Source organism: Manis pentadactyla, chromosome 3, assembly GCF_030020395.1.
Source record: "Manis pentadactyla isolate mManPen7 chromosome 3, mManPen7.hap1, whole genome shotgun sequence".
NCBI classification, from domain to species: domain Eukaryota; kingdom Metazoa; phylum Chordata; class Mammalia; order Pholidota; family Manidae; genus Manis; species Manis pentadactyla.
The window spans coordinates 216,626,599-216,653,428 of record NC_080021.1 but is presented as its reverse complement, the minus strand read 5'-3'; the positions used below and the strand labels follow the sequence as shown (position 1 = coordinate 216,653,428).

The 26,830-nt window shown below is 41.1% G+C and overlaps 1 protein-coding gene across 5 annotated transcripts in view; it reads right to left on the bottom strand.

Annotated features, from left to right (window-relative positions):
- NUP214 (nucleoporin 214) overlaps positions 1–26,830 on the bottom strand; it is a 105,999-nt gene that overhangs the window by 76,984 nt on the left and 2,185 nt on the right. For all 5 annotated transcript variants that reach the window (XM_057499140.1, XM_036913550.2, XM_036913553.2 and 2 more), the window contains exons 2-13: positions 24,973–25,168; positions 24,162–24,313; positions 23,154–23,352; positions 22,424–22,494; positions 21,120–21,183; positions 20,556–20,659; positions 10,662–10,768; positions 9,972–10,038; positions 7,610–7,736; positions 6,327–6,488; positions 2,799–3,261; positions 1,323–1,495 (exon numbers count right to left, since the gene is read on the bottom strand). In XM_057499140.1, coding sequence (XP_057355123.1) covers positions 1,323–1,495; positions 2,799–3,261; positions 6,327–6,488; positions 7,610–7,736; positions 9,972–10,038; positions 10,662–10,768; positions 20,556–20,659; positions 21,120–21,183; positions 22,424–22,494; positions 23,154–23,352; positions 24,162–24,313; positions 24,973–25,168 — 1,885 coding nt within the window. The remainder of the gene's footprint in view (positions 1–1,322; positions 1,496–2,798; positions 3,262–6,326; positions 6,489–7,609; positions 7,737–9,971; positions 10,039–10,661; positions 10,769–20,555; positions 20,660–21,119; positions 21,184–22,423; positions 22,495–23,153; positions 23,353–24,161; positions 24,314–24,972; positions 25,169–26,830) is intronic.

The window sequence follows — 26,830 nt, the reverse complement described above, 5'->3', positions numbered from 1 at the left end:
AGAATTTGAGAAAAAGTCCTGGAATAAGGTGACTTTTGCAAACTCCTCAATGCAGCCCTTTCTCTTGAGCAATACGCAGGAGAAATGATTTTGGGAATTTCACAGCTTGGTGCTTGCTTGATATTTGCCAAGATAAAGATCAACAGCAAATGGCTACCCAAATATGTCTGGCTAGGCAGAATTACTGGCATTCATGAAAATAACCAACTGAAAAACTGAGATCGGCAAACACCATCCTAACCACGTGAGCAGATTAACATCACCTATGTCAGGACAAAAGGAAATCAGGTGATATGGCACACATCCCCTAGGTGGTATCACTGCCCATACATTTAACCTGAATCTCACTATGTGAAACATCCAAACTGAGGGGCAGCCCACAGAACTACTGGTCTGACCTCCTCACAAATGCCAATGCTGAGAAAGACAAAAAGAACTGTTTGGGACTGAGACTAATGAGACAGAACTGGAATATAACATAACACTTGGTCCTCGACTGGCTCCGGGACTGGATGGGGAAAGAAGCCATAAAGAACATTATTGGGATAACTGTGGCAAATGTGAATATGTGCTGTGGAGTACTGTTCAATTTCCTGAGTCTAATAAGGTATCATGTGCCCTTCTTTTTAGGAAATATACACTGAAGTATTTAGGGATAAGGTGTTTCATGTCTGCAATTAACTCTCAAATGTTTTAGAAAAAAGTTTACACTAAAAGGAAAAGACAAAGAGCAAGAGGAACAAAATGTCAGCAAGTGCTAAGTCTTGGGAAGGGCAAAATACCCCTATATTCCTACAGTTTATGCAACCTTTCTGCAGGCTTGAAAGGGTAAAAAGAGATAATACATCTGCTTATGGAGCTTTATAACACACTTCAACCTGGCTATACTAATTATTTCCATTCATGGTTTTTATTTAATAAACTTGCTTATTTACAATAAAGCTTGAGTGTGAAAGATGGTCACAAGAGGCCATGAGCATAAAAGCCACTGCAGGCTCTGTCTCTTTGCTGCAGCCTGAAGAGTTGTTCTGTAACTGCCCTTCTCGTAGGCAGGCCCATGAAGATAAATGCCCCACGAGATACTCTGAATCAGCAAGTACACTTGGCTCCATGAGAGATGTCAGAAAGCCAAGTGTGGCAGCCTCGTCATCGTCGGGAATCATCCCAATTCAGAGTTCAAAGTCATAGCACGTTAGTGTGAGATACAGGGAGCAAGGAAAAGTAATCTAGCACAACTATGTTAGTTAGGATCCTTAACAACTGGAAAACGTTATTTTGAGAATTCAAGACGAAGCGCTGAAGTCGTCTGCTTAAAGTCATACCTGATGCCAAGGAAGAGGAAGACTTTGATGACGTGGAACTGGGTGATGCCGAGAGCGGTGGAGGGTGGCTGAGAGGCCCGGAGGAAGCTGGCTTGGAGGCAGAGGAGAAGGGAAGCACAGACGGTGTGCCCTGTGAGCTGTTACCAGGGGCAGAGGTGGCCGCGGCAATAAACCTGACAACAGCAGAGTGAATGCATCAGAACAGGCTGCTGTGAAGTTCTTGTCCACAGGTCACGAGCAATGACATCCCAGGATAACTTACTGTTCGTGGTTTTTTGCCTTCATGAAACATCAATGTTTACTTATTTCTTACAAAAAGTGAAAGCTGCAAGGAAACACGTTCTTATCTTTTGCTTATTTAGGAATGGAATGAATTATCCAATGAAAATATCAAGTAAGTATTCAACGTGAAGATGAAACTAAGTTTATCAAGATCTGAAATACTTAGTTCCTCTTCTATCAAGTTGAATAAAAATGAGGGCAGATTCAATTATACTTAGGAGAGTTTAGTATCCTCCTTGTGCCAAGGAAAGTACTGAAAACTCATTTTGGGGGTGATCACCGCCTCTGCAGAGTGGAAAGAGAAGAGAAAAGAAGGCCACCACCTTTGGGATGCTTATGGGAATGTAAAGTAAGTTTCACGTACGGAGTAAACATGTATAAAAAAATCAAAATATCCAGCATTAGATGTCTGGTCACATAAATTATGGGGCAGGCACAAAATGGAATATGAGGCAACCACTGGGAAGAAGTGGCTGTGTGACGGTTTAATATTAACAATGACAGTGGCAGTGGCACCAGCCAGCGCTGCCTCCACATGAGGCAGCACAGGCGGAGGAGCTGCTGGTGTGTCCACTCAGTGGACACCTCGGGAAGGGCTACAACCACAGGGGACTGCCTCCCTCCAGCTGACACTCCAGTGGGGAGACAGCAGCAGATAAGGAAGGAGCCCACGTGGTATGAGTGAGGCGGGAGGACCGAGCCCCGTAGGGAACTGGAGATCCACGCTAAGGAGCAATGCAAGGCCGCCGGGGACTGTCAAGCAGGAGTCATGTGAGCCTACAGTTTCACAGGCCACTTTGGTGGCTGCGCAGAAAACAGTTCAGAGAGTCAAGGGTGGACATGGGAAAAAAGGCTACAAGACATCCATTTCCCTCACAGGATGTGCACTATTTATTGTTTCATTTTTAGAAATAAGGAACATCTACATCTTAAAAAACATCCGAAAAAGTGAAACAAGCATTTAAATATAAACCCCTAATAATTAAAAAAAAGAAGTCTAAGAGACTCTTCTGGACTCTATCCACTGATGAAATGCAAACTTTTATGTTGTTTGAATTTTTTACTATTTGGGATAAAGGAGAAAAGAGAAAATGTACTTGGTAACTCCTCTCCCAGTGACTCTGTTTCCACTGAGTAACATGGTATTTCTACACTTCCTACAGAAGAATCAGCCCTCCTGTAAGGGTTACTTACTTTTCACCGAGGTTGACCTTGACAGCAGAGGCTGAGGGTGGGAAGGAGGGTTTCACTCCTACGTTTGGAGCAGACACACTTGGCACTGGCGTGCTTTCCAGGGCAGGCTTAAAACCCAACGATCCAAAGGAGAATGAAGCAGCTGATGGTGCCACGGGAGAGGCTGCAGGCGTGGGGGCTGGGGACGCTTGAGGAGGCGGCGCGAAAGAGAACGTGGAGGCGCCAGAGCCCAGGGCCGCTTTGGAATTGTCAGAGCCACCAGAGTACGGAGGGGGCTCCCCAGAGGCTTTCAAGGGTGAAGACCCAAAGGAGAACACAGTAGGGCCTCCAACAGCAGAAGGCAGAGGGAAGGTGGTGGTGGGAGCAGCCGGCAAAGGAAGGGGAACAGAGGCAGAGGCTGCAGCTGCGGAAGCATCGAGTTTCTGCGGGGCCTGAGAGGAGGTCGGGGTGGTGGGAGTGCTTCCTGAAAAAAAAAAAAAAAAACAATGGAGAAAAAGGAAAGAAGTTAGTACTGTCACATCTGAGGCCCACATAACGGAGCAGGTGCAAAAGGGTCTGTGGCACAATGCGGCCAGAAATACTGGTCCCAGCTCAAGAAGAAAAAGGGAAATAGAGCAAATGTTGGCCTTGCCATAGCAAACATGACATATGACAGGATGTAAGGAACTTAAAAGAAAAAGGAAATGGGGGAAACATTAGACTGATTAACAGGACTTGATGGACACCCGGCTGAATAATACAGAAAAAACACACTTCTCAGTGTGCGACTGAAAAATAAGTCATTCCAGAATATTTCATTATCAGGAAAAAACTTTAACTCAGATGTCCACTTCATAACAGTCACTCAAAGCAATTCCAGATGAATTAAAGATATGTACGAACACAAAAGCACATATACACATATATCTCAAAACAAGGAAGGCAAAAACATGAGTTACATCTTCAAATCTAAAAACTTGATAAATTTAGGCGTGACAAAAATATCACAAAAGATTAAGACTTGACTCTGTAGAAAGTTACATACCTAAAAGGTAAATGACCTAAAAAAATATCTGCAGCATATGACAATGTTTTGCTTTTAAAAGTTCATACAAATTGAAATTTTAAAAATTTCAGAAGTCTAATAAGCCGAGAACCTAATTCACAAAAAGAAAATATATTCAATCTCCCTAACCAAATCTCTAATGCAAATTTAAATAGGGTGTATTTTTGATCACCCTATAAACTTACCGAAGTTTAAATATGCATAATCCCTATGTTTAGAAGGGTAAAATGAACCTGAAACCTTCTGTCACTGGCAGGTACCTAATTTAACAGTCTTTTGGAAAACATTTCAGCATTATGTCTCAAAAATCATAAAAAAACGGACCCAGTCATCCCACTTCAAAGAATAAAGCCTACGAAAATAACCTAAAAAATGATAGAAAAAAGACATTAAATACACCCCAAATAGTGAAAAAAGTTCAATGGAATATCAAGTACTCTATTTAAATGAATTACCAAGATTATGTGAGAACTTGGAAAACGCTTTTCCAAGTGAAAAATTAAAAACCTCCACACCACGTATGTATACATGATGATCACAGCTATGAAGATGTTAATGAGAAAACACTGGAAGAGAACACCCAAAAAGTCAGGCTTAAATTTTTTTCTATTTTCCAAACATTCTATAAACTAAACACATTAATTCTCTAAATTAAATAACTAAACAAATAGGGCAGCAAATATTTTCTTTATCAACACATTTAAATTAATGGGTCCTGGTTCTTCCAGATTGCCTGAGGTGACAGTTTATCTTCACTACATCCAAAGCAATGAAATAAGTAGGATGCAAGTTATGAAAATACCACTTTCTAAAAACAGAGAACCCAAAGTAAACTGCCTCTTTTATGGAATTATAATAATGCAAGCAAATCTAGCAATATCTCCTTTACACAATGGAACCAGCAACAGGTAACTTCTCTAAAGACACAAATACATAAATGCTAATAATCATTTCCACGCACACCCGGTAGACCAACATGAGCAGCACATGCCAGACCTCAAAGAAATCACAGGCACTTTTTCCACTGAGAGAAAACAGAACTGCACATCTGAAAGCCACCATGCGCCTACTCCTGACCATCCTACCCGGCATCCTTGGAGATGTCCTGTAGAAACGGGTGGCACCCTTAATGTCTTCTGAACCCACGACCAAGGCTTTAGCTAGAACTGGCAGGAGCCTCTCCCTTCCGCGGCTCTCTCACTCATCTGAACACGGCTGTTACCTCTGGTCCAATGTGAGGGAGGAACGGGGTTTCTCTATGAAAGGTGAACAGTAAAACTGGCCTCTTCTTGTACCCAGGGGTTCAATGAGCTAGTAGAAAGTCCTTCACACTGAACCGTGCTCAGAAAACAATACCCCACCGACTCCCGACTTCACAGGGCATGCTGCTTGTTACAGACACATCACGCAACCAGGTGCAGGTGGCTCCTGGTACTCACAACTACTTTGGGGAAAAAAACCTCAGAGTTCACACATTGTACATAATGAGATATCCCAACACAACAATGCTTAGGCAAGGCTCCTAGTTTATTACTTGGGGTCCCACTGCCAAATGACAGCAACTGAAATATTTAAGTGGCTCTACTGAGGAGGAACAATTCTCTCTGCATTGGGAAGCAGTGGGAAAATATACCCTAAGTACTGTCAACCTATCAACCCACTGGTCAACATACTTTTCCTTAGATACGGAGCTCCAAAATACGCAACAATCCCCTTCTAAAAAGTTTTTATGTTGTTTTCACAGTGATACATCATTACTGTGAAAAACCTGAAAAAAAGATTAGCATTTGCATGTGTGCATTTGTGTGCATGAGGAATATGTACCAAATGTTGACTATGGCTACCACCTGATAATAGGCTTTTAAGTGATTGTTTCTTGTATTTTCTAATTTTTCTCCAACAAACATTTATCACTTAATATTTTCAAAGAGCAAAAAAAACAAACCTAAAGACAATTAAACATAGATAAAAGAAAGTAAAATTTCCACATCCCCACCACCCAAAAATAACCACTGTTTAGATTTTAATACCCATTGTTCAAGTATTTTTCCTATGCACATATTTTATCTCATAAAAAGGAATCACAAAGCAGGTAGTGCTTTTTCATGATGTAGTCCACTAACTCCTTTCTTGTCAACAAATACATTTTTAAGTTACACAGCATTCACTGTAATAATTAATGTACAATCATGATAGAATACATCTTTAGGATTCAGACCATATGGGATGTTATACCAGGATGTTGGTAAATTACCAGATGGGATCCACCTGGCTGAGCCTCCTTTTTCTCCAAAGCAGAGGCTAGAGAACAAAGCTTGTGGGTGAGAAAAGAAAGGGTGTCCGAGGAGATCAGCTCCCATCTCATTCAGACAGACCAGCCAGGGGAGGAGGACCTGGGGCACCCGTCCAGTTTTCCTCCTTGGGGACAGTCCTGAATAGCCCCGTGGTACTCCTCCTCCGCCACAGCAGTGAGAGGCACACACCTGATGACCTGGGCTGTCGTTCTCCTTCCAACGAGAGCCGCTCTGGTGTCTTGATGAGAGATCTAACCCCAGGATTTTGATTGATCATATAAAATGGACAAAGCACACCATCTGTTGAAAGTAACATAAGAACTGGAGCAGGAGGAAGAGTCTTGTCATCATCTGTTAAAAAAAAAAAAAAAAAGTGATAAAAGAGTCAAGTCAATTGAAGGGCCTGGGCCTGCAAGGACAGACTGCCCTGAGCAAGCAGCAGCTTAATGGACTCATCCCAGCAGCAGCTCAAGTCAGTCTGTTCTGATTCAGATCTGAACAGCTTTTTGTGCAACAGCTCCTTAAAGAGAGCTACTGCCATCACTGGCTCGCCACCACGAAGCTGCAGCCATCCTGCAGCACCTCCGACACTCCCACCATCCCCTCAATTCGACGAGTGTCTTGGTGTTTGGGAGGGAGGTTCAGTATTCCCTTGACCAAGATCGAAGTCTCTAGGAAGTGACTGGTTTAGTGGAAAAATGACAGACTAGACTCTTTGGAAAACATACAATAGCACACATACTTTACATTCATTCACAACTGAATCATAAGCATGTATTCTGTCAATTAAGACTTGAATGGGATCAGAGTAAATGAGCTAACTAACCAAATAACCTGATGAGGGAAAGGACAAGAACTTCATGGTGCCTGATGGGGACACCTCTTGAAATACAGCACCAACGAGCAAATACATCTTCTGCTGCACTTTCACACATCATGGGATGCAGCTCTGCCAACCTTCAGCAGAGGGAAAGACATACTCAGAGCACCCACTCAGGCCCAACTTGGAAGCCAAGGGCTTGAGATGCCCATCTTCTACCGCATGCCTTCAAACCAAGCACTGGGATGCAGTACCAGACTAGGGCACTGTTCCCTGGAGAGGTCACTGGGGAACTGGACTGGCAAAGAAACAAAGTTGTGAAATCCTGAGGTTCTGTATTTCAACCATATTCTAAAGTAGATACAAATACACGTTATCTCCATACATGCACATATACACACAGGCAAAGGCACACAGGCACACACACATACAGAGTCATCTGGCCTTGGTCTCACCAATGAGCATCCATTCAAGTTGGTTTACTGTTGTCAAAATACACTCTCTACCACTCTTCAAATGGAACTTAGCCACCAGAAGATAAAAGTGCCCAGCAGAGTAGACTCTGTCATGAACGTGTAGAACTGGACTTAAATGTTAACCATTTCTAGAGAGCAGACTATTTCTGCCCTAAGCTACACCAGACTACACTTACTGATGGTGATTTCCACTTGGTTAGTATAATCGACAGCAACTCCCACGGGCAAGGAGTCATCCCTCTTGTCTGTCACAGGCAGTTCAGCACGACTAGAATCCTCTAAGAGCCAAGATTCCCAATTAATCTGGAAAAAGGAAGCAGAAGAAAATGCCATGTTGGTCAGAGCTTTGCATCAGTTCCTTCCAGCACTGTGCAATTAGGAAAGAAAAAAGACAACTCATTGGGTTTCGATTTATGTGCCAACTGAGACTATGAATCTGGGAAGATGGTCTAAAAGCCATGAGTACCCCCATCAAGTGAGGGGTTAATTCTCCAAAGCAACTTGTCTGTTTCTGGTGTATCAAGTCCCTGCCTTGTGAAAAAATAGCCACCATCGTGAACACTTTCTGAGGCACTGTTCACCACAAGGCAGATTCCTAAACATGGCAGGTAAATCCCAAAGCCACACTAAGCCACTTAGTACCTGCTCCCAGCAATCTGGGATTGGGACCAGGAACCCTATTTGGTGTCTACTGCAGTCTGAGCCGACGAGCTTATAAAGCTGGCCAGAGGCCCTGTGCTCATTCATGTGTAGACAGGTCACCACAGTTCTTGTCTTACCAGTTCCCAGGGTCAGTTCCTCATGCCTGTTCATCTGCCTGCCTCTGGATTCCTTGAGAAAACCACTAAGTCTTTCCAATAAACCCTCCTTTGACTTACATTTGCTTGAGTGGCTCTGTTTTTTCCAAAAAATGGTGTCTGATTTTTAGGAATCAATAACACTTTATCTAACTTTCAGTGTTGACCAGAACTGAACAGCATGAATCAAAGGGGAGTAGTGCTCAATGAGGAACAGAGAGAAAAGCAAAATGCCACTCAGGAAAGGGAATGTACCCACACTCCAAGACTCAGCTATGGAGTGAATAAGTCACATTCATAGTACAGCAAACCAAATTCATTCAGCTTTGAAAAACGTTATGGACAAAATAAAGAAAAACAATAATCATTACAGATCAGGATGCAAACAGTACCAGTTTTGATTTTGCGAAAGAGACACAGATGACAACAGCTGGAGGTGGGCATGGGGGAAGGTGCGCTAAAGGCAAGGGTGGTGGGGCGAACAGTCCTCTCACAAGTGGAAGGCCAAGAGGTATTACAGACAGTGATGTGTAAGAAATGAAAGTAAAAAGTTATAAATGTAACCAATAGAAGAAACCAAAATAGTCCCCTGCCCTCCTGCAAGGGGGTGGTTTTGAAGGCCATATATGAGCTAATTCCTCATCTGCCTTAACAGCCAATTAAGTCTGTAATTAATAATCACCAAGTAAAGATGAAGCAGAGTACTAGAAATACGTAGCCATTAAAAGAAAAATTCACAAGTTAAAAATGGTCCCCTCTAGAGAACAGGACTGGATAAAGATGGGGTGGGGCAGGGGTGTTTCTTTTTTCTTCACTTATAAACCCTTCTCTACTATTTGAGTTTTTGGGAATGTCCACAAGTTACTTTGATAAAAAGCAAAAATGGAAGTATATTTTACATGTGAATGCATAAAATACTTGTGCTGTTAGGAACTTGTTAAGGCAGTCCAAGAGCAGCAAACCAGACTGACCTCTGGCCTCCGACCCCAAGTGGGCACCCTAGGCACTAGGGGCCACCTTGCCACCCAGACAATGATGGACAAACACTAAGCAGCTGAAGAGGGTTAAGTACCTATGCGTGGTGTACATAAAACATTCTGAAACTCAAGGCAGAGTTTATAAAAAAAAGGTCTCCCTTTCACTGCGTATTTGCTGCGGTTTGGGGTAGCTTACCAACACCGCCACCCCCCAGCCCAATTCTTGCCTGCAAGGAGGCCATGATGATAGGAGGGAGGTGGATGCTTATATGCATGGCGGCTTTTAGCTTTCTGGCGATTTTTCAAAGTGGAACAGGAAGTGTTTCTGGTAAGTCACAATTTGGTATGATCTGCATGTTTCTCTCCCATAATCAAGGAGTGGTTACGGTTAATTGAAAAGAAGGTGTAGGTTCAAGCAACAGGAAGAAAATCGAAGTGGTAAAACATAAAAAGGCAGGAAAAACCTCCATTTCCAGGTATATTTCTGTTGCAGGCTGATAGTACGGTATGTTTCCCCAGATTGTGGATGGATCCTAAAAGAGCAGAAGGGCTTTCTTGACACGGAAGATGCTGCAGAATCTGACACCCACGTCTGCCCAATGCAGAGTCCAAGCCATCTAGTCCAAGGCCCTTTGTCATGTAAGCTTTGCTCTCATCCAGAAACTCATTAAAGGGATGCGTCTAAATCTTAACCACATAGTTAATTCCCTCCAAAATCTCTCTCAGAAAGGTATCACTAAAACTGACAAAAGAGAAAAATTTACCTGGTCGCTTTGTCGAGCAAGAATGCTAACTTCTGTTGAAGCCGCAGATGCTGCCAACACTAAATCCCTTCAAAGAATAAAACCAGAAGACCATTAAAGTCAAACATAGCAACAGCTCTGACTTCATTTTGTAGTAACATCTGAGGATTTCCTTGAGATGTTGAGGAGGAAGGGAAGCATTTCTATATGGTTGAAGAAAGGTAAGAAGATTTTAGACATAAAAGATTTTAGCCCTGGAGACTCAGTTAATTTGTCTACGTACTTACGATGGACAGATGACACAAAATCAAGTCAGAATTTCAAATAAATCTACCACCCTATAAACAGATGATCTGGTGAAAGGAACAGAAGCTTTGCTTCAAGTAATCTGGCTTTCAAAGGGAATCTTATGCTCTCAGGGAAACTTTTAATATGTTCCTTAAAGATCATTATTTTCATAAGGTGTCACTGGGATTATGGAGCAAATAGGATTTTTGAGATTAGTACATGTTCAGTCTAAATAATTCAAGCCTGGGGATACAGAAGTGGTAGTCAGAAAGGCATTATTTAGCATCAGATGGAAATATGTTCAGGGCATCGCAATCCTCTGTTTCTCCCCTCTTACAGAAAAAAATTCAAAGTGGGAACAACACAAATTAGGCGTGACCTGACAATACAAGTAGGAATCCCTCTCCTGTGTTCTCGGCTCACCATTCTTCAACGTAATTGAGGTAGTAATGATGCTGCCGCTCCGTGCAGCTGCCGTAGCAGGGTTCCATAAAGTTCACAAATATCTCTGGGTGCTTTTCTTCTTTTTTCTACAATAGATAAAATGAGCTTTTCTTTAATCCTACACAGTTAAGGATCTCAAAAGATAAAACAATCTAAGTTTCATGAGAAAATTCACTCAAAATCTATGTCCAAAGACATGATATAAAGGCAGCACTGAATAGTACAGTACAAGGAACATGAACATTAGCCATTGACCAAACTGAACTCAAACTGTCTTGTCACTTTCTGGCTGAGAGTCAACTTCTCTGACACTCAGTTTTCTCATGTGCATAATGAACCTACTAAATCTACTTCAAAGGCTGTTTCAAGTGTGAGATGAAATGATACATATAAAACTTCTAGGTCAGTACATGGAACGTAAGCAGTAGTCAATAAATACTAGTATTAATACTATCCCTGGGAATAGGAAATCTTAATGATATTTTGAAATAAGGTACCTCAATAAGTGTATATTTCTAATTCAACTTTATCAGGAACCTAAGTTAATAAAAGGTATATGAGATTGGCAGAGACTAAAAATGGTTCCACTGCATATTGACACACGTGTTGGCCAACTGGTAGTCTCATGGGTGGCAGGAATATAAACTGGTACAACTTTCCTAAAGGATACTTTGGCAATGTTTTCCAAAGCCCACCAAAAAAAGTACATACCACTTGACCAAATTAATTTCTAGGTATTTGTTCTAAAAAATAATCACATAAAATGTATATAAAAGAATGAGGGGGCGGAAGATGGCGGCGTGAGTAGAGCAGCGGAAATCTCCTCCCAAAACAACATATATCTATGAAAATATAACAAAGACAACCCTTCCTAGAATAAAGACCAGAGGACACAGGACAATATCCAGACCACATCCGCACCTGAGAGAACCCAGCGCCTCGCGAAGGGGGTGAGATACAAGCCCCGGCCCCGCGGGAGCCGAGCGCCCCTCCCCCCAGGTCCCGGCGGGAGAAGAGCAGGCAGAGCGGGAGGGAGACGGAGCCCAGGGCTGCCGAGCACCCAGCCCCCAACATCCGGGCCAGAGTGCAGGGCGCTCGATACTGGGAAAACAGGGCAGCAAGAACAGTGACCGGGCACTGGAGGCCGGGTGTCGGAGGACATAAGAAAAGCGCGCGACCATTTTTTTTTTTGCTTTTTTGCTGTTTTGTTTTGGCGAGCGCTTTTTGGAAGTCTTAAAGGGATAGGGACCCCAATACTAGGGAAACAGGGCAGAAAGACCGGTGAGCAGAGGCCTGAGGCTGGCACCGGAGAATAAAGAAAAACGAACGACCACCTTTTTTTTTTTTTAATTAAAATTTTTTTTTTTTAATTAAAAAAATTTTTTTTCTTTATTTTTTTTTTGGTGGTCGTTGTTTTGTTTTGGCGGGTGCTTTTTGGAAGTCTTAAAGGGGCAGGGTGGTTCACTTAATCCAGAGGTAGGGAATCCGGGATCTCTGGGCACCCTAACCCCTGGGCTGCAGGGAGCAGGGAGGCCCCTTACGGAGATAAATAGCCTCCCAGCAGCTCCTGCTCCAACGCGACTCCACCATTTTGGAGCAGCTGCCAGAGCCAGGCCACGCCCACAGCAACAGCGGAGATTAACTCCATAGCAGCCGGGCAGGAAGCAGAAGCCCTGTCTGCCCGCAGCTGCGCAGCACAAGCCACTAGAGGCCGCTGTTCTCCCAGGAGAGGAGGGCCACAAACCAACAAGAAAGGAAGTCCTTCCAGCCGTCACTCGTCCCAGTTCTGCAGACTATTCCTATCACCATGAAAAGGCAAAGCTACAGGCAGACAAAGATCACAGAGACAACACCAGAGAAGGAGACAGACCTAACCAGTCTTCCTGACAAAGAATTCAAAATAAGAATCATTAACATGCTGACAGAGATGCAGAGAAATACGCAAGAAAAATGGGATGAAGTCCGGAAGGAGATCACAGATGCCAGAAAGGAGATCGCAGAAATGAAACAAACTCTGGAAGGGTTTATAAGCAGAATGGATAGGATGCAAGAGGCCATTGATGGAATTGAAATCAGAGAACAGGAACGCATAGAAGCTGACATAGAGAGAGATAAAAGGATCTCCAGGAATGAAACAATATTAAGAGAACTGTGTGACCAATCCAAAAGGAACAATATCTGTATTATAGGGGTCCCAGAAGAAGAAGAGAGAGGAAAAGAGATGGAAAGTATCTTAGAAGAAATAATTGCTGAAAACTTCCCCACACTGGGGGAGGAAGTAATCGAACAGACCACGGAAATACACAGAACCCCCAACAGAAAGGATCCAAGAAGGGTAACACCAAGACACATAATAATTAAAATGGCAAAGATCAAGGACAAGGAAAGAGTGTTAAAGGCAGCTAGAAAGAAAAAGGTCACCTATAAAGGGAAACCCATCAGGCTAACGTCAGATTTCTCAACAGAAACCCTACAGGCCAGAAGAGAATGGCATGATATACTTAATACAATGAAACAGAAGGGCCTTGAACCAAGGATACTGTATCCAGCACGACTATCATTCAAATATGACGGTGGGATTAAACAATTCCCAGACAAACAAAAGCTGAGGGAATTTGCTTTCCACAAACCACCTCTACAGAACATCTTACAGGGACTGCTCTAGATGGGAGCACTCCTAGAAAGAGCACAGCACAAAACACCCAACATATGAAGAATCGAGGAGGAGGAACAAGAAGGGAGAGAAGAAAAGAATCTCCAGACAGTGTATATAACAGCTCAATAAGTGAGCTAAGTTAGGCAGTAAGATACTAAAGAGGCTAACCTTGAACCTTTGGTAACCACGAATTTAAAGCCTGCAATGGCAATAAGTACATATCTTTCAATAGTCACCCTAAATGTTAATGGGTTGAATGGACCAATCAAAAGACACAGAGTAACAGAATGGATAAAAAAGCAAGACCCATCTATATGCTGCTAACAAGAAACTCACCTCAAACCCAAAGACATGTACAGACTAAAAGTCAAGGGATGGAAAAACATATTTCAAGCAAACAACAGTGAGAAGAAAGCAGGGGTTGCAGTACTAATATCAGACAAAATAGACTTCAAAACAAAGAAAGTAACAAGAGATAAAGAAGGACACTACATAATGATAAAGGGCTCAGTCCAACAAGAGGATATAACCATTCTAAATATATATGCACCCAACACAGGAGCACCAGCATATGTGAAACAAATACTAACAGAACTAAAGGGGGATATAGACTACAATGCATTCATTCTAGGAGACTTCAACACACCACTCACCCCAAAGGATAGATCCACTGGGCAGAAAATAAGTAAGGACACGGAAGCACTGAACAACACAGTAGAGCAGACGGACCTAATAGACATCTATAGAACTCTACATCCAAAGCAGCGGGATATACATTCTTCTCAAGTGCACATGGAACATTCTCCAGAATAGACCACATACTAGGCCACAAAAAGAGCCTCAGAAAATTCCAAAATATTGAAATCCTACCAACCAACTTTTCAGACCACAAAGGCATAAAACTAGAAATAAACTGTACAAAGAAAGCAAAGAGGCTCACAAACACATGGAGGCTTAACAACACGCTCCTAAATAATCAATGGATCAATGACCAAATCAAAATGGAGATCCAGCAATATATGGAAACAAATGACAACAACAACACTAAGCCCCAACTTCTGTGGGACGCAGCAAAAGCAGTCTTAAGAGGAAAGTATATAGCAATCCAAGCATATTTAAAAAAGGAAGAGCAATCCCAAATGAATGGTCTAATGTCACAATTATCGAAATTGGAAAAGGAAGAACAGATGAGGCCTAAGGTCAGCAGAAGGAGGGACATAATAAAGATCAGAGAAGAAATAAATAAAATTGAGAAGAATAAAACAATAGCAAAAATCAATGAAACCAAGAGCTGGTTCTTCGAGAAAATAAACAAAATAGATAAGCCTCTAGCCAGACTTATTAAGAAGAAAAGAGAGTCAACACAAACCAACAGTATCAGAAACGAGAAAGGAAAAATCACGACGGACCCCACGGAAATGCAAAGAATTATTGGAGAATACTATGAAAACCTATATGCTAACAAGCTGGGAAACCTAGGAGAAATGGACAACTTCCTACAAAAATATAACCTTCCAAGATTGACCCAGGAAGAAACAGAAAATCTAAACAGACCAATTACCAGCAACGAAATTGAAGCGGTAATCAAAAAACTACCAAAGAACAAAACCCCCGGGCCAGACGGATTTACCTCGGAATTTTATCAGACATACAGGGAAGACATAATACCCATTCTCCTTAAAGTTTTCCAAAAAATAGAGGAGGAGGGGATACTCCCAAACTCATTCTATGAAGCTAACATCACCCTAATACCAAAACCAGGCAAAGACCCCACCAAAAAAGAAAACTACAGACCAATATCCCTGATGAACGTAGATGCAAAAATACTCAACAAAATATTAGCAAACCGAATTCAAAAATACATCAAAAGGATCATACACCATGACCAAGTGGGATTCATCCCAGGGATGCAAGGATGGTACAACATTCGAAAGTCCATCAACATCATCCACCACATCAACAAAAAGAAAGACAAAAACCACATGATCATCTCCATAGATGCTGAAAAAGCATTTGACAAAGTTCAACATCCATTCATGTTAAAAACTCTCAGCAAAATGGGAATAGAGGGCAAGTACCTCAACATAATAAAGGCCATCTATGATAAACCCACAGCCAACATTATATTGAACAGCGAGAAGCTGAAAGCATTTCCGCTGAGATCGGGAACTAGACAGGGATGCCCACTCTCTCCACTGTTATTTAACATAGTACTGGAGGTCCTAGCCACGGCAATCAGACAAAATAAAGAAATACAAGGAATCCAGATTGGTAAAGAAGAAGTTAAACTGTCACTATTTGCAGATGACATGATACTGTACATAAAAAACCCTAAAGACTCCACCCCAAAACTACTAGAACTGATATCGGAATACAGCAAAGTTGCAGGATACAAAATCAACACACAGAAATCTGTGGCTTTCCTATATACTAACAATGAACCAACAGAAAGAGAAATCAGGAAAACAACTCCATTCACAATTGCATCAAAAAAAATAAAATACCTAGGAATAAACCTAACCAAAGAAGTGAAAGACTTATACTCTGAAAACTACAAGTCACTCTTAAGAGAAATTAAAGGGGACACTAACAGATGGAAACTCATCCCATGCTCGTGGCTAGGAAGAATTAATATCGTCAAAATGGCCATCCTGCCCAAAGCAACATACAGATTTGATGCAATCCCTATGACACTACCAGCAACATTCTTCAATGAACTGGAACAAATAATTCAAAAATTCATATGGAAACACCAAAGACCCCGAATAGCCAAAGCAATCCTGAGAAAGAAGAATAAAGTAGGGGGGATCTCACTCCCCAACTTCAAGCTCTACTATAAAGCCATAGTAATCAAGACAATTTGGTACTGGCACAAGAACAGAGCCACAGACCAATGGAACAGACTAGAGAATCCAGACATTAACCCAGACATATATGGTCAATTAATATTTGATAAAGGAGCCATGGTCATACAATGGCGAAATGACAGTCTCTTCAACAGGTGGTGCTGGCAAAACTGGACAGCTACATGTAGGAGAATGAAACTGGACCATTGTCTAACCCCATATACAAAAGTAAACTCAAAATGGATCAAAGACCTGAATGTAAGCCATGAAACCATTAAACTCTTGGAAGAAAACATAGGCAAAAACCTCTTAGACATAAACATGAGTGACCTCTTCTTGAACATATCTCCCCGGGCAAGGAAAACAACAGCAAAAATGAGTAAGTGGGACTATATTAAGCTGAAAAGCTTCTGTACAGCAAAAGACACCATCAATAGAACAAGAAGGATCCCTACAGTATGGGAGAATATATTTGAAAATGACAGATCCGATAAAGGCTTGACGTCCAGAATATATAAAGAGCTCACACGCCTCAACAAACAAAAAACAAATAACCCAATTAAAAAATGGGCAGAGGAACTGAACAGACAGTTCTCCAAAAAAGAAATACAGATGGCCAACAGACACATGAAAAGATGCTCCACATCGCTAATTATCAGAGAAATGCAAATTAAAACTACAATGAGGTATCACCTCACACCAGTAAGGATGGCTGCCATCCAAAAGACAAACAACAACAAATGTTGGCGAGGCTGTGGAGAAAGGGGAACCCTCCTACACTGCTGGTGGGAATGTAAATTAGTTCAACCATTGTGGAAAGCAGTATGGAGGTACATCAAAATGCTCAAAACAGACTTACCATTTGACCCAGGAACTCCACTCCTAGGAATTTACCCTAAGAACGCAGCAATCAAGTTTGAGAAAGACAGATGCACCCCTATGTTTATCGCAGCACTATTTACAATAGCCAAGAATTGGAAGCAACCTAAATGTCCATCGATAGATGAATGGATAAAGAAGATGTGGTACATATACACAATGGAATACTACTCAGCCATAAGAAAAGGGCAAATCCAATCATTTGCAGCAACATGGATGGAGCTGGAGGGTATTATGCTCAGTGAAACAAGCCAAGCGGAGAAAGAGAAATACCAAATGATTTCACTTATCTGTGGAATATAAGAACAAAGGAAAAACTGAAGGAACAAAACAGCAGCAGAATCACGGAACTCAAGAATGGACTAACAGGTACCAAAGGGAAAGGGACTGGGGAGGATGGGTGGGTAAGGAGGGATAAGGGGGGGAGAAGTAGGGGGGTATTAAGATTAACATGCATGGGGGGGTAGGAGAAAAGGGAGGGCTGTACAACACAGAGAAGGCAAGTAGTGATTCTACAACATTTTGCTATGCTGATGGACAGTGACTGTAAAGGGGTTTATAGGGGAGACCTGGTATAGGGGAGAGCCTAGTAAACATAATATTCGTCATGTAAGTGTAGATTAGTGATACCAAAAACAAAGCAAAAAAAAAAAAAATGGCAGTTCCTGTGTGGTAACCTCCAACGAGTTCTACACAAGGGTATAAAGGGCATATAAAAGTGTAGGCAAAGGGTCTGTTTGTGTTTATACAGAGGATCAAAGCCTAATTGGGCTACCCTGAAAATGAACTAAGATACGATATGAAAAAGAACTTCCAACATCTGCACCCTCTGGAAGACTCATGCCAGAAGATGATCATCAAAAAACCCCAACAAAGATTCACGCACTGCTACAGCTGTAGATGCACTCATCCCACCAGTTCCTGGACTTGCCATGGGAATGAGGAAGGAGATATCTAAGCTGGCCTGTGCATACAGTAAAACAACAAATTTGACTGGATCTATACTGTTGGAACTCAACCAAGAATTAGGAGAAGTGCAAATTGTAGCGCTCCAAAATCTTACAACTACAGACTATTTACTGTTAAAAGAACATAAGGGAGGTGAACATTCCCCAGGAATGGGTTTTTTTAATTTGTCTGATTTCTCTCAGACGGTTCAAGTTCAGTTGGACAATATCCACCATATCATAGATAAGTTTTCACAAATGCCTAAGGTGCCTTAATGGTTTTCTTGGTTTCACTGGAGATGGCTGGTAATTACAGGTATGCTTTAGTTATGTAACTATACTCCTATTATGTTAATGTGTGTGCGCAATTTAAGTAGTAGCTTAAAACCTATACATGCTGAAGTTACTCTACAAGAAGATATGTCAAAGAAATAATCAATCTTTCCAGGTTTTCTTCCGCCTGCTACTTCTATAGCTTTTCTTCTTCCTTCCTAATTACAACCCTTAAATAGAATTCGTGCCTCATATCAAATTTACCGAGTATCATAATTCTTCCAAGTGGTAAAGATACCTCAAGACAAATGCTGGGCATAGAAGTCACAGGGCATAAATATGCAAAGAAGTAAAAAGCTAACCTTTTCAAACAATAAGGCTTCCCTCTCACTTACCAACTTCACATTTCCCTGTATGGCCCCGGAAGATGACTGGTTAGCCAGAGACGGGTAAGATTCCTCAAGGGAGGAACAACCTAAGACAGGCACAGTCGCAGGGGGGCCATCAGGTGAGAAATTGGGGATCAACAGAGGTGAGGCTTAGAACCTCACCCCCCCTGTTCTGAGAGAAATCTTCTGCATACGTGGATGTTTTATTGCCCTGGTCTAGCTTGGATTAACACATAGTCTACAGGCACATACCTGATCATCTACATTTGCTCTCTTACAACACTAAACTCTGTTTTCTACCTTTATCTTGTATCTACCTACCACTTCAGCATTTTATTAAAAATAATAATAATAAAGAGAGAAATGTGGTATCCACATATAAATCAAGTATAAAAACCAAATGAGTATTCATATTTGAACTGACTGTTTATAGTTCATAAGGCATGAGCAAAACCGAAAGTTTCTGTGATGACTGCCCTTGTACTGTTCACTATGTAACTTATTCATTATGTAAGAATTTGTTCTCCATGTAAGAACTTGTTTGTTATGCCTCAGAAGATTGGAGACTGAGGAAAATTAGGCTTGGGGTGGATTAATGATTGTGCATTGAGCATTGACTCCCCTATACAGAATTTTATTGTTGTTAACAACCATTTGATCAATAAATATGAGAGATGCCCTCACAAAAAAAAAAGAAAAAAAAAAAAAAGGACAGACTTCCAATGGTAAAATAAATAAGTAACCAGGATGTAATGTATAGCATAAGGAATATAGTCAAGATATTGTAACAGCTTGGTAGGGTGATAGCTGGAACCTAGAATTATGTATATAAATGTTTTACCACTGTGTTGTACACTTGAAACTAATGTAATGTAATACTGTGCGTCAACTACCCTTCAATAAAAAATAATTATTTAAAAAAAAAAAAAAGAATGAATCACAGCATTCTTAAAACAGGATATCTGAAAATGTGAATATCCAACAGCAGAGGAAGAGCTAAATAAACTGATTACCTGTCCAAAGCCAAGTAGGTTTTATTCACTGACCCATAAAGAAGCTCACAATTTGCAACTAAGTAAAACAACATTGCAAAACAGAATGACTGGTGCAACTCCCACATTTAGACATTTATTTATGCATTTTCATTTTTTAGTGTTTTTTCTGGATTTTGAAAGCTAGTAACAATTTGGAATAAAAGCTCTGCCTCATTCGTGCTTTTTAGAAGGCCACTGCAATTTAGTTAACATCTTATAGGTCTTGATATTAAAAGTTCTTCCATCTTCAAAATGACTCACCCCCCCACCTCACTTCATTTGATTCTCTGCTCCAACAGCTCCTCCTCAGAGGCCTTCCTTGAGCCCTGATCTGAACCACCACCATCATAGATCCCACACCCTTCCATATTTCCCCCATCTCCTTCACCATCACCCAATTCACACTTACTCATGATGAGCACATCCACTAGCTTGTAAGATTCACAAAAGCAAGGACTCTGCTTTGGTCACTACTGTGTGCTCAGCTTTACAGCCATGCGTGCACACGGTAGGCATTGGATAAACACCCAATAAGTAAGAGAAGTTTTAAAAATTGGGACTTTTTCTTTTTTTCTTTTCTAAAATTTCTTAATCAGCTTAACATCTATGAAGACTCACAGTTCACAGCTTGAGCAAAAGCAAGTTTTATTTTTTTACCCTATGACTGAACAGTGGAACCTAAGCAGACACCTGCGTTTTGGTCCCCAGGCCTGTGGTGCAGTGTAGAAATCTTACACCTGAAGCTGCACCACCACTGCCAAGGAAGGAAACAAAGCCTAAGCCTCAAACTCCTTTAGCAGGGGACTGCCATCATTCTCAAAGAGCAAAGAGGGCCGTTCAAATACATACTGGCAGCAGAGCCATCACCACGTCTGGAGAAGTTTCCAAGGTCCCATCTGCCGCAGCATATACTACTGTGAAGACATATGTACCGATCCAGAGGACATCCAGAACTGCAAGACACACACCTTTAATGAAGCACCTTAAGTTCGGAATAGCCCCTGAATGCTAAAATACTAACAGCCCCTGGATACAAAAATTCAAAGCACTATAGCTTTAAACAAAGGTCCAGATTTCACCCACTACACATAATTTAGATACAAAGACTCAAGAAGCCAAATTCATCCCAAAGTGGTATTTTTTTCTGGTAGATTATGATAAGGGCAAGTTATGAAGAACTCTAACAGAGAATCAGGATCGATTTAATGCCACTTACCATGAGATACTGCTGTCTACCAGGGGACTGCTATTGCCCTGACTTAGCTAACTGAAATAAAGAGAGTATTCATGCAGGAGGCACTACCTTCCCTGAGCACCTGAGCAGGTATGCAGGTACATCAAGGACCTGAAATTTCTGTACTACGGACAACATCTCATTAGAGGTCAGCCCCATAAGAAAGGAAGATGTGGTACCTCTGACAGGGTGATCTGACTCATAAAATGGAGGACATGGAATGACTTTCTTTTCCTGCAGAGTCTGAAAGAGATTTGAAAAAAATTTTAAAGCATCAAATGAAACAATCCTTAAACCAATGAAATTCTGTCAAGTCCACTAAGTTCCCCTAAAAGCCACCTGTGTTTCATCTTCCCATCCAGGAGAGACCAATGACAGAGAAGAGTGAACAACCACTTCTAGGACCCTATCCTACAGAAATACTTACATGAACATGTTCGGATGCAGACAAAAAGGTTGCTCAACGCATTACCATTTATTGTAGCAAAACCACTCATAGTGATCCAGATAACCAGCAATAACAAGACATGAGTAAATCAGGGCCCATTCACAGTGCGCTACTGTGCAGCCATTTGAAAGAATGAAAGAATGAAGTGGCTCTATATGTATGAGCTTGAAAAGGACCCCAATATACCAGTAAGTTAGAAAGAAAAGAAAGTAAAGAAAGAAAGAAAGGAGAGAGAGAAAGACAAATACACCAGTAAAATTAAACCAATTGTATTATCTTTTTACAGGCTAATGGTGTAAGAGTATGTACCAAATTTCATATAACTTTCCACAATTAAAAAAAAAGTAACAAAACCTTCACCTCAAACCTACACCACCCCATTCACCCTCTGCATACCACAGAAAAGTCTGCCAAGGAGGAATGCACAACAACACAGGACTCAGCACTGTGAACCCCTCCTTCCCACCCAGGCTTGACTGGATACATACACGGATTCTTTGTCAATTTATACTGGAAAACTTTGTGCATACTATCTCAGGAAGACCACAGGGAGAGGATGACAGAGTGGACATGCAACAACATGAGCATCCATTTTCTTTGGTGCTTTTAATCAAAGAAACTGACCCTTTAAGATGGACTCAGCTAGGGGTCAAATAATCCTGTGCTTCAACCTTCCACTAACTCCTTTTCCCCTTAAGCTCTGTTTTTGTGGAATGGATTGGAAATATAAAGTTGGGGAATAGTGTGTAGAGTATGATCACATTCTAGTTAAAAAGAAAACAAAAACGATACATTTACACACAGATTATTTGTATAAGCATCCAGAAAAGTTGGGAAGGCCACCACTAAAGAGAGCATAGACTGTGCCTCTGGAAGGACTATGGGATAGAAGGGAAGAATTCCACTTGCTTTTTTGTTGTAATCAGCACAAATTACATTTTAGTAGAAAGGAACACCAAAGGTACTCCCAAATCACCCCTAAAACAGTGGGTAACTTAAGTAAGGAAAAGTTCTGAAGCCCGAGGCAAGACTTACAGGAAGATACTGGACCACAGTTCCATTGAGTTTCCCCACTGCCAGCTGCTTTCCTTTGGGACTCCAGCACACTGAGCAAAGAAGAAAACGCTACCAATTAAAAACTGAAGAAGTTGCAACAAACCAATGAGATCTGCAACAAAATGGCAACCCAATCACCACTTCTTGTTCTTCTGTCAGCCCACAGAGGACTGCTGGATCATCCTTACTTAAGCAAAGTGAAAGAAAAGCCCTTTTGATGATAAAAGCCAATTATGATTTATCACTAGATCAATGAATCAACTGCTAAAAATGCTTCTTCAATGGAGCATTGCCCAGAAAGCTGAAAGGTACAGAAACCTCTGGAGTCTTTAGCTAAGACAAGGAACATAGAGGTTTTCAAGTATGAAGAAATCATTCTCTGACTCCTATTTGGTATTTCTAATGCTTTTCCTGCAAAGGTACAAATGACTTTCAGAGCACACCCTTTTAGATCTAGAAACAATTACTCTCAAAAACACAGTTCTAAACAAGCTGTACCAAAATATTTCTTTCTCCAGAAAACCCAAGCACTTTCATGTTAAATCATGTATGCTGTTTGGCCACAAGGACATTAACTATGGAAATAACCTTCTCCACTTCTATCAAACAACAACAAATACAGCAAAAACCCATTTGTTTTTATTTCCAGAAATTATTTTTTTAATAATTACCATTACTACATGTTAGAATGAAAGCCTTTATTACCCACCAGATGTTACTGCAACTGTGGAAGGAAGAGTCGCACACACTTTCACTGTTTCTGTGACTTGCAGGACAGCAATGCTGCCATCAGCCAGACAAACGGCCACCATGGAGGGAACAGTGGGGTTCCATTTCATATCGATCACCATGCCTCCTGCATCTTTCAAGAGCTTATGATAGGCAAATGGACGTTTCTGCTGTTTAGCCTTTTAAAACAAATGCCCGGAAACAAAAATTAATAAATTAATAATTATACAGAGACATTTAATAGTCAAAGGAAATTATTATATATGCAAGTTTTCTCAAATTACAGGTCATTTTTCCCCATGACCATGAAAACCAATTAGCTCTATATAACAATCTGTTACAGACCATTCAACACAGCTTTTCAAATGGCAATTATTCTAGCACAATTCCCCCAGCAGGGGATACACAAGTGCAGAATCATCAATACAGAGCAGACTCTAGACTAAAATCATGGCTCTGCCTCTCAAAAGCGTCCGGTCCTTGGACAGTTGCTTAACCTCTTTGGGCCTGTTTCTCCATCTGTAAAAAGAAGACAATAGTCCCTACTGTGTAAGGCTGTGGTAGGCATGAACAAGGACAAGGCATGTAAAGCGTTACTGCGGGCCTGGCACACAGTCAGTGTAAACTCAGTATTACTATTTTGTTACTACACTGCTTGGAACAAAGAACACTATATTAGGAAGCCAGAGACCCACAACACAGGAATTTCTGACGTTATCTATTAACTTCATGTGCTTAGGCAAGTCACCTGAGGCTCCCTGGGCTTTGGATGTCTTATTTGTAAATGAGAAATGGTAACAACATGGGGCAAGGGGTACTATGAAATAATTTCTTGAAGTCCCTTCCAAGATCTATGATTCTATAATTAGGGCCTTTCTTTAACCCCATATTTTAATCTAGAAAGACTTCAAGGGCCAGTCATGAACTTCCAGGTGAAGATTCAGTATCAGAAAATCGTAGGACCCACCACAATTTGCTAGTAGCTTACCTCGTTTGAGAATGTGCGAACATCAAAAAAAGCAATAATGGAACCATATTCACTGGACATCATGCACACAGAGAGTGTGAGGTTATCACAGCTCAGGGCCAGGTGATGTATCGGGAATTTCATAGGAACTAGCAAGCTTTGTACTTTCTCAACTATGAAAATACAAAAAAAAGACAAAGCAGAAAATTTAATGTTTCAAACAAAAGGCACAACGCCTTTAACGAGGTCTATGTGAAACAATTTTTGCATCTATAGAAACACACACACACACCCTGATACCTAGTCATGCAGATAAATCTCAGCTTTCTTACAAATGCATACTGATGTATTAAGTAACAACCTGCAGAAACTAAGTGCGGCTATTTTCCTTGTTGAAAATAGTGTCCTGGACCATATTTTTCCACCAATGTTCCAAACAGTACACTTTCCTTTGGTCCGGATGGTACTATTGTGCCAACTATAAAACCAAGCAGCAAAACCCTTCTCCAAAAGAGCCAGAACCCATGTTCAACTAAGCAAAAATAAAAGCATGACAGAATGGTAAATTCTTCTTCCCTCTTGAGCTCAAAGGAACAACTCACTGAAAGAAGGAATATAAAAGACCAAAGAGGACAACCAGAAAGGCTTCCGGCATCCTACCTAGGAGAAGTAGACCTACCCAGAAGAAGACTTGCGGGTCCACCTCAGGACTAACAGTAGTTTTAATTTTAATACTAGAATGATTTCTTGGAAAAGAAACTACATCACCCCACACTTCTCTACACTTGACTACACTCCTCCGTTTACTTGGCAACATAAAGCAAGTAATTACCTATCTTACTGGGATCATCTCCAGGCTTAATTTGATCAAGAAGATTTTTAGTAGGAAAAACCTGCAGCCCACTGGCTCCACCAGCAAAGACCAGACCATACTTGTTGGACACAGCAAGCAGACTTGAGCGTTCCTTGGGCAACTCCTCAGGCGAATCAAAGATCCTCACCTTCTTCAGTGCTCTGAACTGAAAATCCTGTTGTGAAGGATCAAAACTAGATCAATTCAGGGAAGAACAGGAAATTAAATCATGTCTGCCACATTCCAACAGACCCCATTCCAGCACAGTCCAATGACTGTGTGGCTCATTTTTTTTTAGATATTATTTTTTTTCTTTTGGTACCAATATACAATCACATGAGCAACATTGTGGTTGGTTACTAGATTCCCCCCATTATCAAGTCCCCAACACATACCCCATTAGAGTTACTGTCCATCAGCATGGTAAGATGTTAGAGTCACTACTTGTCTTCTCTATGCTATACTGCCTTCCCCATGCCGCCCCCCACCGCCATTATGTGTGCTAATCATAATGCCCCCTTTTCCCCTTCTCCTCACTTCCCACCCATCCTCCCCAGTCCCTTTCCCTTTGGTAGCTGTTAGTCCATTCTTGGGTTCTGTGAGTCTGCTGCTGTTTTGTTCCTTCAGTTTTTGCTTTGTTCTTATGCTCCACAGATGAGTGAAATCATTTGGCACTTGTCTTTCTCGGCCTGACTTATTTCACTGAGCATAATACCCTCTAGCTCCATCCATGTTGTTGCAAATGGTAGGATTTGTTTTCTTCTTATGGCTGAATTATATTCCATTTTGTATATGTACCACATCTTCTTTATCTGTTCATCTACTGAAGGACAGGTTGCTTTCATTTCTTGTCTACTGTAAATAGTACTGCGATAAACATAGGGGTGCATATGTCTTTTTGAAACTGGGATCCTGCATTCTTAGGGTAAATTCCTAGGAGTGGAATTCCTGGGTCAAATGGTATTTCTATCTTTAGATTTTTGAGGAACCTCCATACTGCTTTCCACAATGGGTAAACTAGTTTACATTCCCACCATCAGTGTAGGAGGGTTCCCCTTTCTCCGCATCCTTGCCAGCATTTGTTGTTCCTAGTCTTTTCTATGTTGGCCATCCTAACTGGTGTGAGGTGATATCTCATTGTGGTCTTAATTTGCATTTCCCTGATAATTAGTGATGTGGAGCATCACTTTCATGTGCCTGTTGGCCATCTGAATTTCTTCTTTGGAGAACTGTCTGTTCATACCCTCTGCCCATTTTTTAATAGGGTTATTTGCTTTTTGGGTGTTGAGGCTCAGTTATTTTTAGGCTTCCTGTGTGTACTGTGATGTCTGGCATAGCACTTAATGTTTATTTAGTGAAATAAATGTTTAAAAATTCTTGCTTAAGTCCTTCCTTGACTAATTAAGCTTACATTGATCTTTTCCTTTTCTGCATTACAAGTTTACTGTCCTAACTACCACACAAGCTGCAGTTTATTATTTATAATCTCATCCTATTTCATGATATGTATTGTCTCACAGAGCAGTGCTTAATAAATTTTTGCTCAATATTGAAAGCTATCACCTAGCTACACTGCAAGCTCCAATATCCAGTGTAGTACTCAACAGACATATATGGATTCAGCGACACTGAAAGATAACCAAATTCCAAACAGTAAACCAAATTCCACCACAGAAAAGGATATAAATGGTCAATCTCTTGGTGTTCAATGCCTATAAACATACCTGGATACTATGAGAACATCTAAACACAAGTCTAAAACCCTTAACACAGGCTATAAAGCCACACACAACTGGACCCACCCACCCCTGAAGCCTCAACTCACTCCACCCTGTTT